General features: G+C 30.0%; 1 protein-coding gene and 1 long non-coding RNA gene across 2 annotated transcripts in view; both read right to left on the reverse strand.

Annotated features, from left to right (window-relative positions):
* The window catches only part of LOC122513307 (matrix metalloproteinase-2-like), a 118,868-nt gene extending 113,533 nt beyond the window's left edge, over positions 1-5,335 (reverse strand). The window contains exon 1 of the mRNA XM_043629605.1: positions 4,905-5,335. Coding sequence (XP_043485540.1) covers positions 4,905-4,997 — 93 coding nt within the window. The 5' untranslated portion in view covers positions 4,998-5,335. The remainder of the gene's footprint in view (positions 1-4,904) is intronic.
* Positions 5,336-6,083: 748 nt separating this feature from the next.
* LOC122513342 lies at positions 6,084-12,571 on the reverse strand. Its single transcript, XR_006302717.1, has 2 exons — positions 12,337-12,571; positions 6,084-6,186 (listed from the first exon to the last, which is right to left on the reverse strand). It is a non-coding gene; the product is annotated as an uncharacterized LOC122513342 (long non-coding RNA).
* Positions 12,572-15,028: the final 2,457 nt, after the last annotated feature.

Here is a 15,028-nt window from a genome sequence, read left to right on the forward strand (position 1 = left end):
GCGCACGCATAAACACTTGTAAAGTTTTACAAGTGTGAAACGGTACAAATGCCTGCCACGTGCCGATCTGTTTTATCGACTGTCATCTATTCTTTCATATATAGAAATATATTCTAAGATTTATACGTGTATATGTAATGGTATGGTGTTGTTGTTGTATGCGTGTCACGCTAATTTTAATTCCAATTTTTTTTTAAATACATTTTATAACGATATCAGTTTTATTATTATTATTTTTATTATTCAAATTAATATTCGAATTGTTTTTCTTGTTGCTGTTGTTGTTGTAATAAACATAAATTAAATTAAAAAAAGTGTGTGTGTCTGTATGTGGGTGTGTGTCATCGTTTCCTAATTAAATAAATTAAATACGAATGAGATAATTATTTATTATTATTTCTGTTTTTCTTTTTTTTCATAAACGTATCCTAGGTGGAAAAAAAAAAGAAAAAAAAAAGTAATTTGTCCACTTTGGTGGAATATGTCGAACAAAGATTATTCAGAGAAATGTTAAAAGGAAGCTGTAAACGATTAGTAAGAGGCACGAGATGATTCATCAACTAAAGGTATCTCTTATGCTTCCGTTTCTTCTTTGTATGTGTATGCGTGTGTGTGTGTGTGTGGTGTGTCTGTATTTTCTTCATTTATTTTATATGTTTTATATATTCGTTTTGTCTTCGGCATTTCCAAATCGATTTCAAAATACGATTTTAATTTCTTAATGACCGTTTCCACGTCATTGACTAGTCATCGTAATTTCTTCTTCTTCTTCTTCTTCTTCTTATTTGATTTCTTTTTCTTTTTTTTTTATGTGTGCGATCATCTTCGATCCATCGACTGGGATAAATTATATTTGTCATCAATTTAAAACTATAGTTGAATTATATTTTTTACTAACAATTTGTTATTTTTTTTATTCAATATATTCAATTCAAAATGTGTTATAAAATTTAATCGAATTCTTTTATTATGTGAAATTTTCAATGAAAACATTTCGTAAAATACTTTTTACTCGAACGCACGCGTGATTATTATAAATGAAATTTAAAAAAAAAAAAAACCTAATACGTTTCGAATGATCGATAGATCGAACGAAAAATACTTTCGAGTGTTTAAACTAAAATCAGATTTTCCATCGACCACTTATCGTCTCGTTTACTTTTACATTATTGAGATGAATCAATGAAAGAGAGAGAGAGAGAGAGAAATGAACAATCGATCGATAAATATCGTTTAGAATCGAGCAACTTGTATGACCCTTAAAGCACTTTTTAAGTACCAATCGTGATATTGACTGACACCAACTTTGATTATCTTCAAACTTGATTCCCCACTTATAAAACTAAACGGGGGTGGGGGGGGGGGGAAGTTTGCGAGTACGTTCGATCGAAATCTAAATCGATTAAATATGATTAGAAGAAAAATCAAATAAAACTATTTATATGTCGATCAATTCTTACGATTAATTAAACCAAAATCTAACGAAATGTTTTCCCAATTGTGTAACACATTTTAACATTTTAAATAACGTTTCTTTTCTTTTTATTAAGCCCGTTTCTTGAAAGGTAGAAACTTCGTGATTTTACACAAATGATTTTTAATTAAGAAACTTGACGTTAAAACGTAATAATCAATTTAATATTTCACTGAAACGAGTAAACAACTTCGAGAAAGAGAGAGAGAGAGAGAGAATAAATAATTAAAATTCAATATTAATATTTGTTTTGTATTTTTTCTATTACTTTCAACACGCATAATTTTTAATATTACTTCGTATAAATAATAAAATAATAAAATAAATTAATTTCTCGTAGGTTCTACCTTTCTTTTTTTTTATGGGGGTAGGAATGAGATAGGATTTATATTAAACACCCAACACGCGCTTCTAAATTAAATATCACACGACAAATTGGAATATATATTAATATTATCGTAATTAATTAAACGTCGTTATACTCGTCGAATTTTGGCTTTGGCAAAAACCACGGTGACTTTTGGTAAAGGAATCCTCGAGTTAAATCGTAAAGCCACATAGATCCATAGATCATTCATGATTTACAAAACGAAATAGATGGAAACATCGTCATTTGGAATTAGTGCAAATTTTAATTACAAACGGAACTACATTTGCGTTTCGAACCGAGTATTCGATTTTAATTGTAAATGAGTAGATAGAAGAAGTAAAAAGGGGGGTATGGGGGGGGTGGTGGGGGGTTGTCTGAGAGAGAGAAAAGTGGAAAACATGTAAATGGAAACCCTTGGATTTTCTCTGATTGAAAATGATATGCTGATGTAATATGACTTTATATTATATGGTTCCCATAAGAGAAATAAATTTAGACGACAAGATGTTTAAAAAAAAAAAAAAAAATAATATTTTAATTAATGCGAACAAATTTTTTCATCTTATTATTCACAAACGTGTGTTTTATTACAACAACAACAAAAAAAAGGAATTTTTGCAATTAATCGAATGAAGGAAAAATAAATCCTACCTCCTATCGATTGAAGAAAATCCCTTTAACTCGTAAAAAAAAAAAAGAAAAAAGATGTAGGGGATCGATTTTTTCCTCGAGTTTCTTTTTTTTCCTCTCTTCGAAGGTATACTTAAAACACTAATCCTTCTCGATCAAGGATCATTATCGTTGATCCTGAGTTGAATCCCTGAGAGGGAATGATTTATGAGATCGTTTAAAAATGTAATCGAGAGAAAACGAGTAGATCGATTTTCTCGAATTTTTCGAAGAAAGAAAGAAGGAAAAAAACGTAATGGAAGAAAAAATCCTATTCTTAACCAACGTGAGTAGAATTTGAAAAAAAAAAAAATCAATAATAGGAATAATTAGAAACGTTCGTCGTTTGAAATAGAAAAAAATTGGAATAAAAATCGTTGGATTTTATTTTCACAGCCATTTTCTTGTTCATTTTATTTATATACTCCGAGCGACTCTAATTGAAACGTCCTAATTATATTAAAATTGTTAAATTAATGTCACAGCTGTGTTTTCAAACTATTCGCAAAAATTACTTCAATTCTATTATTAAAATACTAAAAATAATTGAAAGAATATTTATAAATGAAATATAAAAATGTATTCACGTAATTTTAATTGTAAGAATTAAACGAAAAAAAATAATAAAAATATTAATAATTAAATATAAATATGAAAACGTATAAACGTATATTAATTTCTATCTCGTTTATTATTATTTATATTTATTTATCGCAATCGTCAATAAATGAAATGTGCGATTACTTTAATACCGAATTCTCGTTTAGTATATCGGGAATATTGGAAAGCATTCAAGGTTGGCATTAACCCGATTTAAATGAAAACCTACCACAAGTATCCCAATATACGTGTAACGACCCGAATTCAAATTTGGCGCGGTTGCCAATAATCAAATCCTGAGCTACGTATATCTATATTTTAACCGAAAATGTTATCCCAAGGGATATTTCATCAATTGCATGTAATACTTGTATAAATAAAAAATAAAATAAAATTAAAAAAAAAAGAAAAGAAAAAAAAAAACAAGAAGAGCAAAATAAAATCCAAAAATCAAACTAAAGTATAAACGAAATCAGGTCGAGTATCTAAAAATAATATTGCACGAAACTGCTAAACACTTTTAACATTTACAAAAAGAAAATATCCAATAAAAAAAAAAAAACAATAAGTTTGTAAACTAAAACCTTGATACAAATTATTATCCAATTATTATTATTATTACTATAATCAAGAAATAAACTAACGAATGAACGATACTTAAACACGAGTAATGTACTAATCTCTGATATGAAATCTTAAAAAATCGTGACAAATACGATAAGCCGATTTTTCAATTGTTCGATAAATAAACTAAAGGATAACGGTAATACAAAGTTATACACTAATCCGAGATACCTAAATCTCATTAAATTGCAGTTACTATACAGTTTCCTGCTGGAGAATAACAAAGTTATACACTAATCCGAGATACCTAAATCTCATTAAATTGCAGTTACTATACAGTTTCCTGCTGGAGAGTTTCGCACTTATTTATATGTTAAGATATAAATGTACTGTATGTTTCTAAAGTAATCATTTATTTCAATAAAAGAATATTTTATTATTTATTACAATAATGATTGTATAAACGATTTAATATAATATGCATTTATAATTTCAATTTGATCGTCATCGTATTAAAATATAAATATATAAATAAAAATGAGATCAGAACAAAAATATCTAAATAATTAAAATAAATAAAATGTTTATATATATATACATACGTGTAACTCAAAACACAAAATATATTATTTATAATTTATATATTTTAGTTGCAAATCAACGAGATTATTCTGATTAAATTTTTATGAAATATTCCTTAATATTCAACTCCTATGTTTATACAATCAAATGTGTTACATTTGTAAGATAAATAATGACTTAAATGTGTGTGTGTGTATATGTGTGTATATAAAGATTCTATTAATATTAATTAAAAATTATTATTTCAAATAGATAGTATCTTTAAAAACACCCAGTTAATAAATATATATATATATATATATAAATGTCTTTTGCGTAATCTCTCTCTTAGCAAGACCACTTTCAAGTCGACTTTTGATAATTTTACCCACGTCAAATAATTTTCTCTTTAACGCATAACCTATGGTGTTGTATATGTGTGGTACGTTAGTAAATACTCGGTGTAACTTTCACAAGAAACCACATAACATTTCCTTCTCTCTCTCTCTCTCTCTCTCTTAACATACCACCGAAATAATCTCTTTAAAAAAAAGATTAAGAGAAATATAATGATAATAATAGGACCAAAAATTGGACAAAACGAAAAATTATAACGAAGAGATAATAACAAACAAATAAAAATATTCAAAGTATGGGAAAACTCACCACTTTATCGTCGGCGTATATCATGGATGACCCTGGTGGTGCACCGGTGGTGAGCACAGTAAAATACAACACTATTACAACCTGGAACATCATCTTCGTGGTACCCGGTAATATACTTTTCGACAATAAGAAAATCAAACCAGTACCAGTTCTTTTATTATAATAATAATAATAATAAAAAGTTTCTTTTAATAATAATTCAAAACGAACACTTTTGTCACATTGATTTTACGAACAGAAAGTTCTATTTATTTTTCTTTATTTTTTTAATTTAATTTCCCTTCGATCACGAAACAACAAATTCGATCGATGTAAAATTGAACAGGGTGTGCGTGTGCGTGCGTGTGCAGTTCGTTAATGCAACAGTTCCTCTCGATTACACTGAATACTTGACACAAACACACTTCTATATATGAGAAAAGGAAGAAAATGGAAAATTCAATGGGTATGTTATTAAGTTAGAGGAGGGGGATAAGCGAAAAAAAAAAGAAGAAGAAGAAGAAGAAAAGAAAAAGAAAAAAACGACAATAGAAACGAAGGGTGGGGGTGGGGGGGGAGTTAGACGGAACGATCGAGGCCAAAAGAATGAATAGAGGAACGTATGATGAATTTTTTTTCGAGAGATGAGGAACGCGGGGATAAGGAAATACGTTAAGAAACTATTGGAAGAGTGGGAGAGTGGGAGTGGGGGGGAGGGAGGGGGGAAATGAAAGAGTTCTAATTATTAATTTATTTCGACGAAACGACAGGGAATTTAAAGATACTAAAAGGTTTCAATGAATGAAAGAGTTCTAATATTAATTTATTTCGACGAAACGACAGGAATTTAAAGATAATAAAGGTTTCCAATTGAAGAGGATTCGTCTTTTCTTTTTTACACACACATGAGCCCCACCATAACCCACCACCACCACCACCCTCAGCACCAGCACCAGCACAACCACCACTGCCACTACCACCACCTTTGTCTTCTTCTTCTTCTTGTCTTTTTCTTCGTTCTTCTTCTTCTCTTCCCCTTCCACCCACTTCGTCCTCCTCCTCCTCCTCCACCCCTTCTCGTCCTCTTTTCGTCCACCTCCCCCCCGCCGAGCACTTTTTCTTCTTCTCTTCTCGTTCCCCTTCCCTTTTAGCGAACTATCGACTTCCGTCAACTTGCCGCACCGCCACCTCCACCTCCACTGCCAATGACGACAAGAACAACCAAGAAGACCACGCCGGATCCCGGCTTCGTACTTTCCTCCGAGTTCGGACTTCCCAACGATTGGCACGTCCATCCGCCGATCTACAATTTTTAATCTGCGTGACTTTTTTTTTTACAGGTAAAATCATTATCCTATCAACAAACGCATGTGTTACACATATTATCACACGCGATATAATATACTTGGAAATTCAATTGTATACACTTTAATATTTCAGTCATTTAAATTCCCCCCCACCCCCTATTTCGTTTTACGATTATGTACCGCGAATTGGATTCTGTTACGAGATAAAAGATTTGTTTTTTGTTATTTATTAAAAATTATTAATATCATTTAATTAACATATTATTATCTATCGTTCCTACCTTGTTTTATATTTAAGGTTCTTTTATATTTTTTTAATTTATCTTTAATATCACACTACCAGTAACACTACGAAGTAGAATAATTATGATTATTATTATTATTATTATTATTTTGTCGTAATTATATATAATTTATTATGTTTTTATTCACGCAACAGCACCCAGTGTCATATTAAATATTCTTTTTATCGTTTTCTTTTTATATTATCAATCATCAAACTATACACACTCGTATTTATTATTCATACTCGTTGAAACGCAATAAAGTTGAAATCATCCAATTGAATTTTTCAAGTTTATCCAGCATCCTCTTTGATCCAGATAAATAAGAAAAAGAGAAACGAACAAAGAAATAAAATATAGAGAAGATTGCATACGACTGACCTTGGCTGATACAACGTGAAATAATAATGATTGTTAGTCATCCCCTTTCCTCCTCCTCCTCCGCCTCCTCCAACCCCTTCTTTTTAAAATACCCGAGGAAACTTTTCAATTCGTTTTACGAGCAAGTATTTACTCTCCTCGTATTTCTCTTTTTCTTTTTTTTTTTTTTATCTTATTAACGACGAGGGTTAACAAATCTCGAGAAACAAAATGAGAATTGATTAATTAAAATGAACCGATCAATTTTAATCAGACTCGTTAATTCTCTCATCTACGTAGGAAAATAATTTGCGATATTTTTTATTACTTGTAAGTATTTAAATTCAATCGATGGAGTAAAATAAAAAAAAGAAAAGAAAAGAAAAGATTAATCGTTCGAGAAAAAAAAAAAACGATTTGTCTATTCGTCGAAGATAAAAATGGTTGAAGATAAAAAGTGATTGAAAATAATACAAAGTTAATAAGAAGAAAAGAGAAAAAATTTCTAAAAATTGAACAATTAATTGTAAGATATTAAAGTTAGGGTGGAAATAATAGAAGAAACGAAGGAACGTACAGGAAACACACCGGAAACCGGAAGAACGATGAACAAACCCAACTAGAAGAGAACTGAGGATTGTTCTCTTTGTGAGCGTGCCAACGCCACTCGACCTCATTTTTTCGCTTCGATAACCGGAATTCTTTGCTCCTTGATATCGAAACTCTTGCTTGCTTGCTTGCTTGCTTGCTTGCTTGCTCTTGTTCCATCTATATAAAATGATGACGATCATCATAAAACACAACCATATTCAACTTCATTCGAAAAAGAAGAATATTTTCATTTTTATCCCTCGTCTCGTTGTACTATTTACAAAGGATTCACGAAAACAGATCATTTTCAAAGAACATAATCGATGAGAATTTATATCAAACAATGTTACTGTTCATTCGATTAGGTTTGTATATGATATGTCCCGTTATATATTTCTCTTTCGAGTAATTCATAACCCTGACATAAACTATCTATCCTATAATAATTCGTTATTCGAGTTGAAAAGATAAACGATACTTTATTTTTCTTCAAAATAAGTAAAACAGTATAATACATTTTCTTTTTTCGATTATTTATATTAAACAGTTAAGTGACTATAAAGAATTCAGATAAAAATGTTATACCTACTTTATCGATAGAGATATTCAGCGTGTTTTGTGACTTACGATTAATTTAATTAATTTAATTTTTTTTTTTAAACCATATGTTTATTGCTTTGAACCAATACTACTATACTACTATTATAGAACTATATACTTTTATTTATTATTACTATTTTTCTTTACATTATCTACTTACTGTGCGTTATTACTAATATAATGATAAGTTTATAATAATTATATAATTTAATTTTTGTTTGTGTTTATATCTATACATTACATTGTACTATACTGTAATTAATGGCCTTTAGGGAGCCTAGGCTCAGGGTCAATAAAATATTATTAAATAAATAAATAAATATAACACCTATCCTACTTTTAATAATTAAATTTATATTACTCTAATTTAATTATGTTTCTTTGTTTTATTAAAAATAAAAATAATTAAAATAATTAAAATAACAAATATTAAAATACAAAATAATTAAAATAAAGAAAAAATGAATAAGCAAAATCATAAGAATAATAAAATACTATTATATAACATATATATATATATGTAAATATGAACTCATATGGGATGACCAATGAGAATGCGTTGGAATATATTATTTGCAAATAGAAAAAAGGAAAAAAAAAGAATAATGAAAATAAGAAAGAAAAAGACACGTAATAGTCCTGGTTATGTCAGCAAAGAGTAGGAAGTAAGTGCATAAGTATGTTGCATTATACTTCGGTCTAATGGTGTGTGCGATAAATGAAATAGACGAGGAACCAACGAGCCTGATATCTTCGTCCAGTTATCTCCCTTTGTGTCTTTTTTTATTTCTTTCTCTTCCCTCTTCCCAACCCTCCTCCTCACCCCACTCCACCCCACCCCCCCACCTTATTCAGTACAAAGACGCCTCTCCGTTTTATTCTACACGCATACTCGTACTTTAAACCGATTGATTATTATTCCAATTAGTATCACCGACTAATACGATCGCATCGTTATTATTATTATTATAATTATTAATCTCGCGAGATACGTATAATAATTATTATTATTATTATTTTCCTAAGTAATTTTTATTCGCGTACATATTCTTTTTTTTTTACTTACTTTTATTTTAATTTCTTTTTTTTTTTTTTTTTTTTCAAACAAAAGACCACAACGAGACCGCGAATATATTAACTTCGTTATTTTGTGGGTCAACGTTGATAATAAATTTGTCTTCGTTTAAATATTTCTTTTCTATTTCACATTTTAACGTTAAACGCGCGCGCACATATTATTATGCGACGATCTTACTTAAATTCCTATCAAATAACTAATATATATATTATTTAATTAATTTATCGCGTAATAAAAAAAAATAAAAGAAAAATAAAAGTTTAAATCTTCTCGTTACAGAAACACAATTTTATTTTTAACTGTATTCTATCTACACCATAAATAGTCTTAATATATATATATATATTAACAACAACGTATTAACAATTAATCGAACGGACAATTAGTTGCTACGAAATGCTTTCTATATAAAAAAAAGAAAGAAAAAAAAAGAAAACCCACGGATAATTTAAACATCGATTGATCCGACTACGGGAATTACAAAGAGACTGCTAAAAAAAAAGAAAAAAGAAAGGAAAAAAATAGTAGTTGATAGATGTGTAAAGGGTTGGGAGAATCAGGAGAAGGATGAGGACAAGGGGAAGGGGAGGGGGGAATAGAAGAATTAACGAGGAGGATGAGAACGAGGTAAAAAGAGCTCATCGAAGCGAGAAGGCAAAACCTTCCAAGTAGAAATCCAAACGTTCCGTGCATTCTCCCCATCCCATACCATCCCACACCATAGCATATCACCCTCTACCCCATACCTCAGCCACCATAGCCATTTCAAGAACTACCAGAGAGAAAGGTCGTGTCACAAAAGCGGAACCGTTTCGTGGACGGTCACGAACAATTTCGAAGTCAAAGTTCACTGTGATAACCCACCCAACCCTTCCCCCCCTCCTCCTGCTCCTGCTCCTCCCCCCTTCTCGTTACTCTCAATACCTTCTCCTCCCTCTCATCCTCTCTTCTCTCCCCCCCCCCCTCATCCCGTTCACCTTAAATCTTCTTTTCTTCCGAGTATTTGAATTTCTCTGCGAAAGATCAGTTTGAATTCTTCGTAATCGTTAATTCAATGCCATTTATTTGATATCATTGTCACAGGGGTTTTTTTTTTTTTTTTTACTAAATTGTTATATTTTTATGACGAATATATAGAAAATTATTTGATAATTATGGTTTTTATAGGGAAACTATTTTGTCACGCGAATTTGTTCGAATCGATTAATTTTTACTAAATTTTGCAATTGGTTTGTTTTTTCTTTTTTTTTTTAAGGATGCAAACAAATTGGGTTATTTTAATATTCTTTTAAACATATTATTATTATTATCTTTTCTTCGTTGATATTTTTAATAACGAATTTTGAATAAATATGCAACGGTCTATAAAATGCGACAAGATGGCGGATGTTTGTTCTATAAAAAGAATTTGGATATTAAAGTAAGGTTATATTAATGGAATAAGAAATTACGTAAGAGATAATATTTGTCGAAGGTACGAGGTAATATTATTATTATGCAAGGTCAATTATTCAAGAAAGTTCAATGTGTTTCCTACATTTTTCTTCTTCTTCTTCTTCTTTTTCTTTTTCTTTTTTTTATTTTACTTTAATAATTATATATTACCCGTAGAATGAGAGACAAAATAACGGATATTTGTTCTGTAATGCGAATATTAAAAGATATCGCGTAATATTTCTAAGATTTATGGGGAAATTATTAATGCAAGGTCAATTATATTCGAAAGAATTCAATTTTTTTTCCTTACGATTCATATTCTTTTTTTATTTGTCAGGTGAATTTAATAAATGTCTCTTCTATATACAAAATAAAAATAAAAATATTTATTAATAAAGTGAAATGTAAAAAGAGATGATAAACGTTAATGAAAATTAATTGTAATTTTTGACGAGAAAAATGATAGAAGAAAATCAACGTAGAAAATTTGCGAAGAAAAAAATAAACAAAGTAAAAAAAAGTAAAAAGTTACTTGAATTGTAAGTCGTCGGGAACGAGGGAATCCCTTCGGTTCTTTTTCAACAACGAAAAGGGAAAGAATAAGAAGAATAGGAAGAATAAGAAGAGGAAGAAAAAGCTATGGAAAATGAGATTTATGTAATCCGCTCGTCGTGAACGAGCTTTGTAATTTGTAGATCCGATCTTACGGGACGATAACGTTGAGATATTATTCCGTAGACCTCATCCTTCCCCATCCACCAATCCTCAACCCCCATTTCCATCAACCCCATCGATCTTTCTCCTTTCCTCATCCATAATCTGTAGATCTTCGGTATGAAAAATTCGAGAGAGGGAGAGAACAAAGAAAAAAGTTCATAAAAATATAAGTTTTCATCAAAAATTCGATCTTATCGTTAGAAACCAAAATTTCATTCGCTCCAAAAAAGATTTCCATTCGTGTATTACGAAATTTATATATTATTTCGTTTGACAATTTAATTCATAATAATATACTTCGTGTGTGTATAGAATTTTCATAACGATGTTTGACATGAAATTGTAAAAATTATGTTACAATATCATTAGTATAATTATTTAACTATACTTAATCATTAATATACTATAATATAATGAATTGTTTATAGAATGAATATGATTTGTTGTTCGCGAACAATATTGAATCGATTTAACATGTGATATTTGATTTCAACAGAAAAATAAACAAAACAAATTTTTATCGACACATTTTTAACCGATAATAATGGGTTAAGGTCAGATTCGTAATGCAAGTATAGGAAAAATATGGATTTAAAAATGCAACGAATCGAACGGCGAAGGATTCAGCCAATGAACGATAAGAACGAGACAATGAAGGAATATGATAATATACACGTTGTTGTTTTATACATCGTTCGTATCATTCTTTTCTCATCAATTTTCAAAGTCATCGAATCAATTAATCATTACGATAATTATACGTCATATAAATCGCGTTAATAGAAGAAAATAAAAGAAAAGAAAAGAAAAAACGTTTCGAAAGGATGAAAATTTGGCGCATGTTTTCTTTTTTTTTTTTTTTTTTCAAACTCAACGCGACTAAACTTTTATCCGCGAAAAATGAATTAGCTGCAACTTCGTCGTATCTAAAAGTTCACGAAAATGATTCACTTGAGAATCTCTCGAAGATAAAGTTGAAAAAAGCAAAAACAAAAAAAAAAAAAACAATATCGCGTAATAATTATAATTGAATTTTGATCGAAACAGATATACGATGATAATAATATTATTATACTAACCTCAATATCCATCGGCTCGGTGCTGTTACTTCGTGCCTCGTTTCATAATGCCCCACACGATCGCCGGAAATTGGAATAATTTATCTCTTGTAAAAGACTTTATATAAACCAGCATCGGAAAAGGACACGAAACGCTCGATTAATTAATCAACTCGAAATAAATCGATCGATATACTTCGACAATTTCATTCTGTTCATTTTTAATATTCCCACGAATCGATCGATACGAATGACAATATATTCGAGGACCACGGCTGAATTCCCCCACTCCAAACGTCTTCGACCAATCAAATAACCACAACGCGCCGCGTGCGATCTCCGCGACTCCTTAGACACCGGAGTAAAGGAATTGGAACGATCTTGTTTCAAAATATTCAACTTTTATTAACGATAAATCTATAAAGTCTCGATGTAATTCACCGTCTTATTCCGATATATCTTTTATTTAGAATAACCTTGATCGATATTAATTATAAATCGATTCAAGTTTTCTATACTTTTGTTCTTGTCGTTTAAAAAGGGACAAAAGTTCGGTCCCATTTTTTAAACAATGAAGCGAACGCACCACGGACCCGGCGCCACATTTAAATCTAATTTCGTAGGTTAATTTAAATATTGTTGGTAATCTAATCGTTCGTTTTTCCTTTCTTTTCGTTGTTTTATATTGTTTTGTTAAATGTTCTAAGAAAAATATCAAGTGTGAATAATAGGAGAAAGATAAATGATAAGTTACTTTTCGTAGAAACGTTGACAAATATTTCTTTTTTTTTTTTTCATTCTTCCCAGTTATACCGAATTCTATTAATAACTTTCAAACCTTGTGTGAAAATGAAACGTGGACGATGCGAAATAACGTTTAATTTGTAAACTAAATGTCCTACCTAAGAGACCATAGTATTTTTTTCATTCTGCAAAAACACATACACACACATATATATATATATATATATATACCCCCCACTCTTGTTGCTTCAGCAACCGCGGGTGCGTCCTCCTGCGTTGGCGAACAAGTATTTCGTTGATGTTGATATCTTTCTACACGCGAACATAAATGGTTATATTTAATACCGCAATATGCACACACACACACACACATATATAAATATATATAGTATATAATAAAAATGTAATATTAATGAGCAGAATGATGCTTGAGTAATGATTACACTACCAACGTTTAAATCAATTTCTAATATTCACTTCTCCTTTCACTCCCTTTGTATTTTATCTAACTGTATAGTGTAACAATAATAATTTATAGAATAAATAATATTTTGTTTTAAATAAAAAAAAAACAAAAAACAAATGAAAGGAATGGAAAGAAGTGGTTATTAAAAATTAATAGGTCGGGTCAATGAATTTGAAATGTATTTAACGATACTACTTATTATATGTTTCTTCACCCCAACCCCCTTCTGCCACCTCCTATCTTTCCTTCTTTCTTTCTTTCTTTCTTTCCAACACACGCCTTTGGTTTTCCTCTACGTCGATACTCTTTTATCTTCTACATCACGCATTCGAAAGGATATTACATGAACGTTGGGAGCCTATCAATCAAGCTATCCAAGGACACCCATTTTAATTTGAAAATATCCTGAATCTTTGTTAGTTTTTATACCCCATAAGGGTTCCTAAACTATGTATAATATATATCTATATATAAATATTAAATATAAATTAATATTGTATTCTCAATTCATTTCTAATATATTAAATTTATATTTAATTTGATTTTATACAATTTTCAAATGTAACAAATACAATTGTAAAGAAAAAATGTCTTTCTTAATCTACGATCAGAAGATATATATTATATTTGTATTTTTTAAATTGTAGGATTAAAATCTCTCTCTCTCTCTGTGTCTTTCTTTCTTCTTTTTCGTACATTTACTTTTCATGCGTTTCATTCTACGAAATAAATATAGTACCGTCTGCTCGTGGAGGTCACGTTTAACTCGTATCGACCCCTTCTGGAAATTACTCGTCTAGGGACTAGACAGTCCTTATGCACGCGATTAGTCAGTCGATAAAAAGTCCTATAACTCCCTCTCTTTCTCCCTTACACATACAAACACACAAACATATTTTGCTTCGTCCTCTTTGAATATCCCAACAAGATTTTATTAAAGAAAATATCCCGATGTACGCAAATGAATCATCAAATTGAATTTAACATTGCTACCAAAATATTCCTTTAGGATGAACTATTTGTTATATTATTAAAATCATTTTCGTATCATCATTTAAACATATGAAAATTGTTTAGAAATATTTTCAAATTCATTTCTATTAGTTTTAATGGTCGATATTAATGATTAGAATAAATGAATAGTTAGAAAACATAAAGAAAAAAGAAAGTAATGTGGTCGTTAAACCTTTGGTGTCGACAAGAACGACCATGGGCCAATGACCAGTCGTTTCCCGACAGATAAAAGTACGTTAGGCTAAAAGATAAATTCACACTAGGTTCATCCTGCCAAAGATGAGTGGGTGCTACCGGAAGTTGAGGACCGGAGGCAACAGTGGCGCCATCGTGTCTTTCACTTTTTCTTTTTAATTTTTTCTTCTTTTCCTCTTTGAAATATTTTTCCTAGAAATTCTTTCAACGAATTCTCCGCATTTTATTTCATTTTAAAACTAAAGGACGAGCTTACTTTTTTTTAACAGAGAAAAGAAAGAAAAAGAAAAAGAT

This window comes from Polistes fuscatus, unplaced genomic scaffold, assembly GCF_010416935.1.
Source record: "Polistes fuscatus isolate 324 unplaced genomic scaffold, CU_Pfus_HIC Scaffold12, whole genome shotgun sequence".
NCBI classification, from domain to species: domain Eukaryota; kingdom Metazoa; phylum Arthropoda; class Insecta; order Hymenoptera; family Vespidae; genus Polistes; species Polistes fuscatus.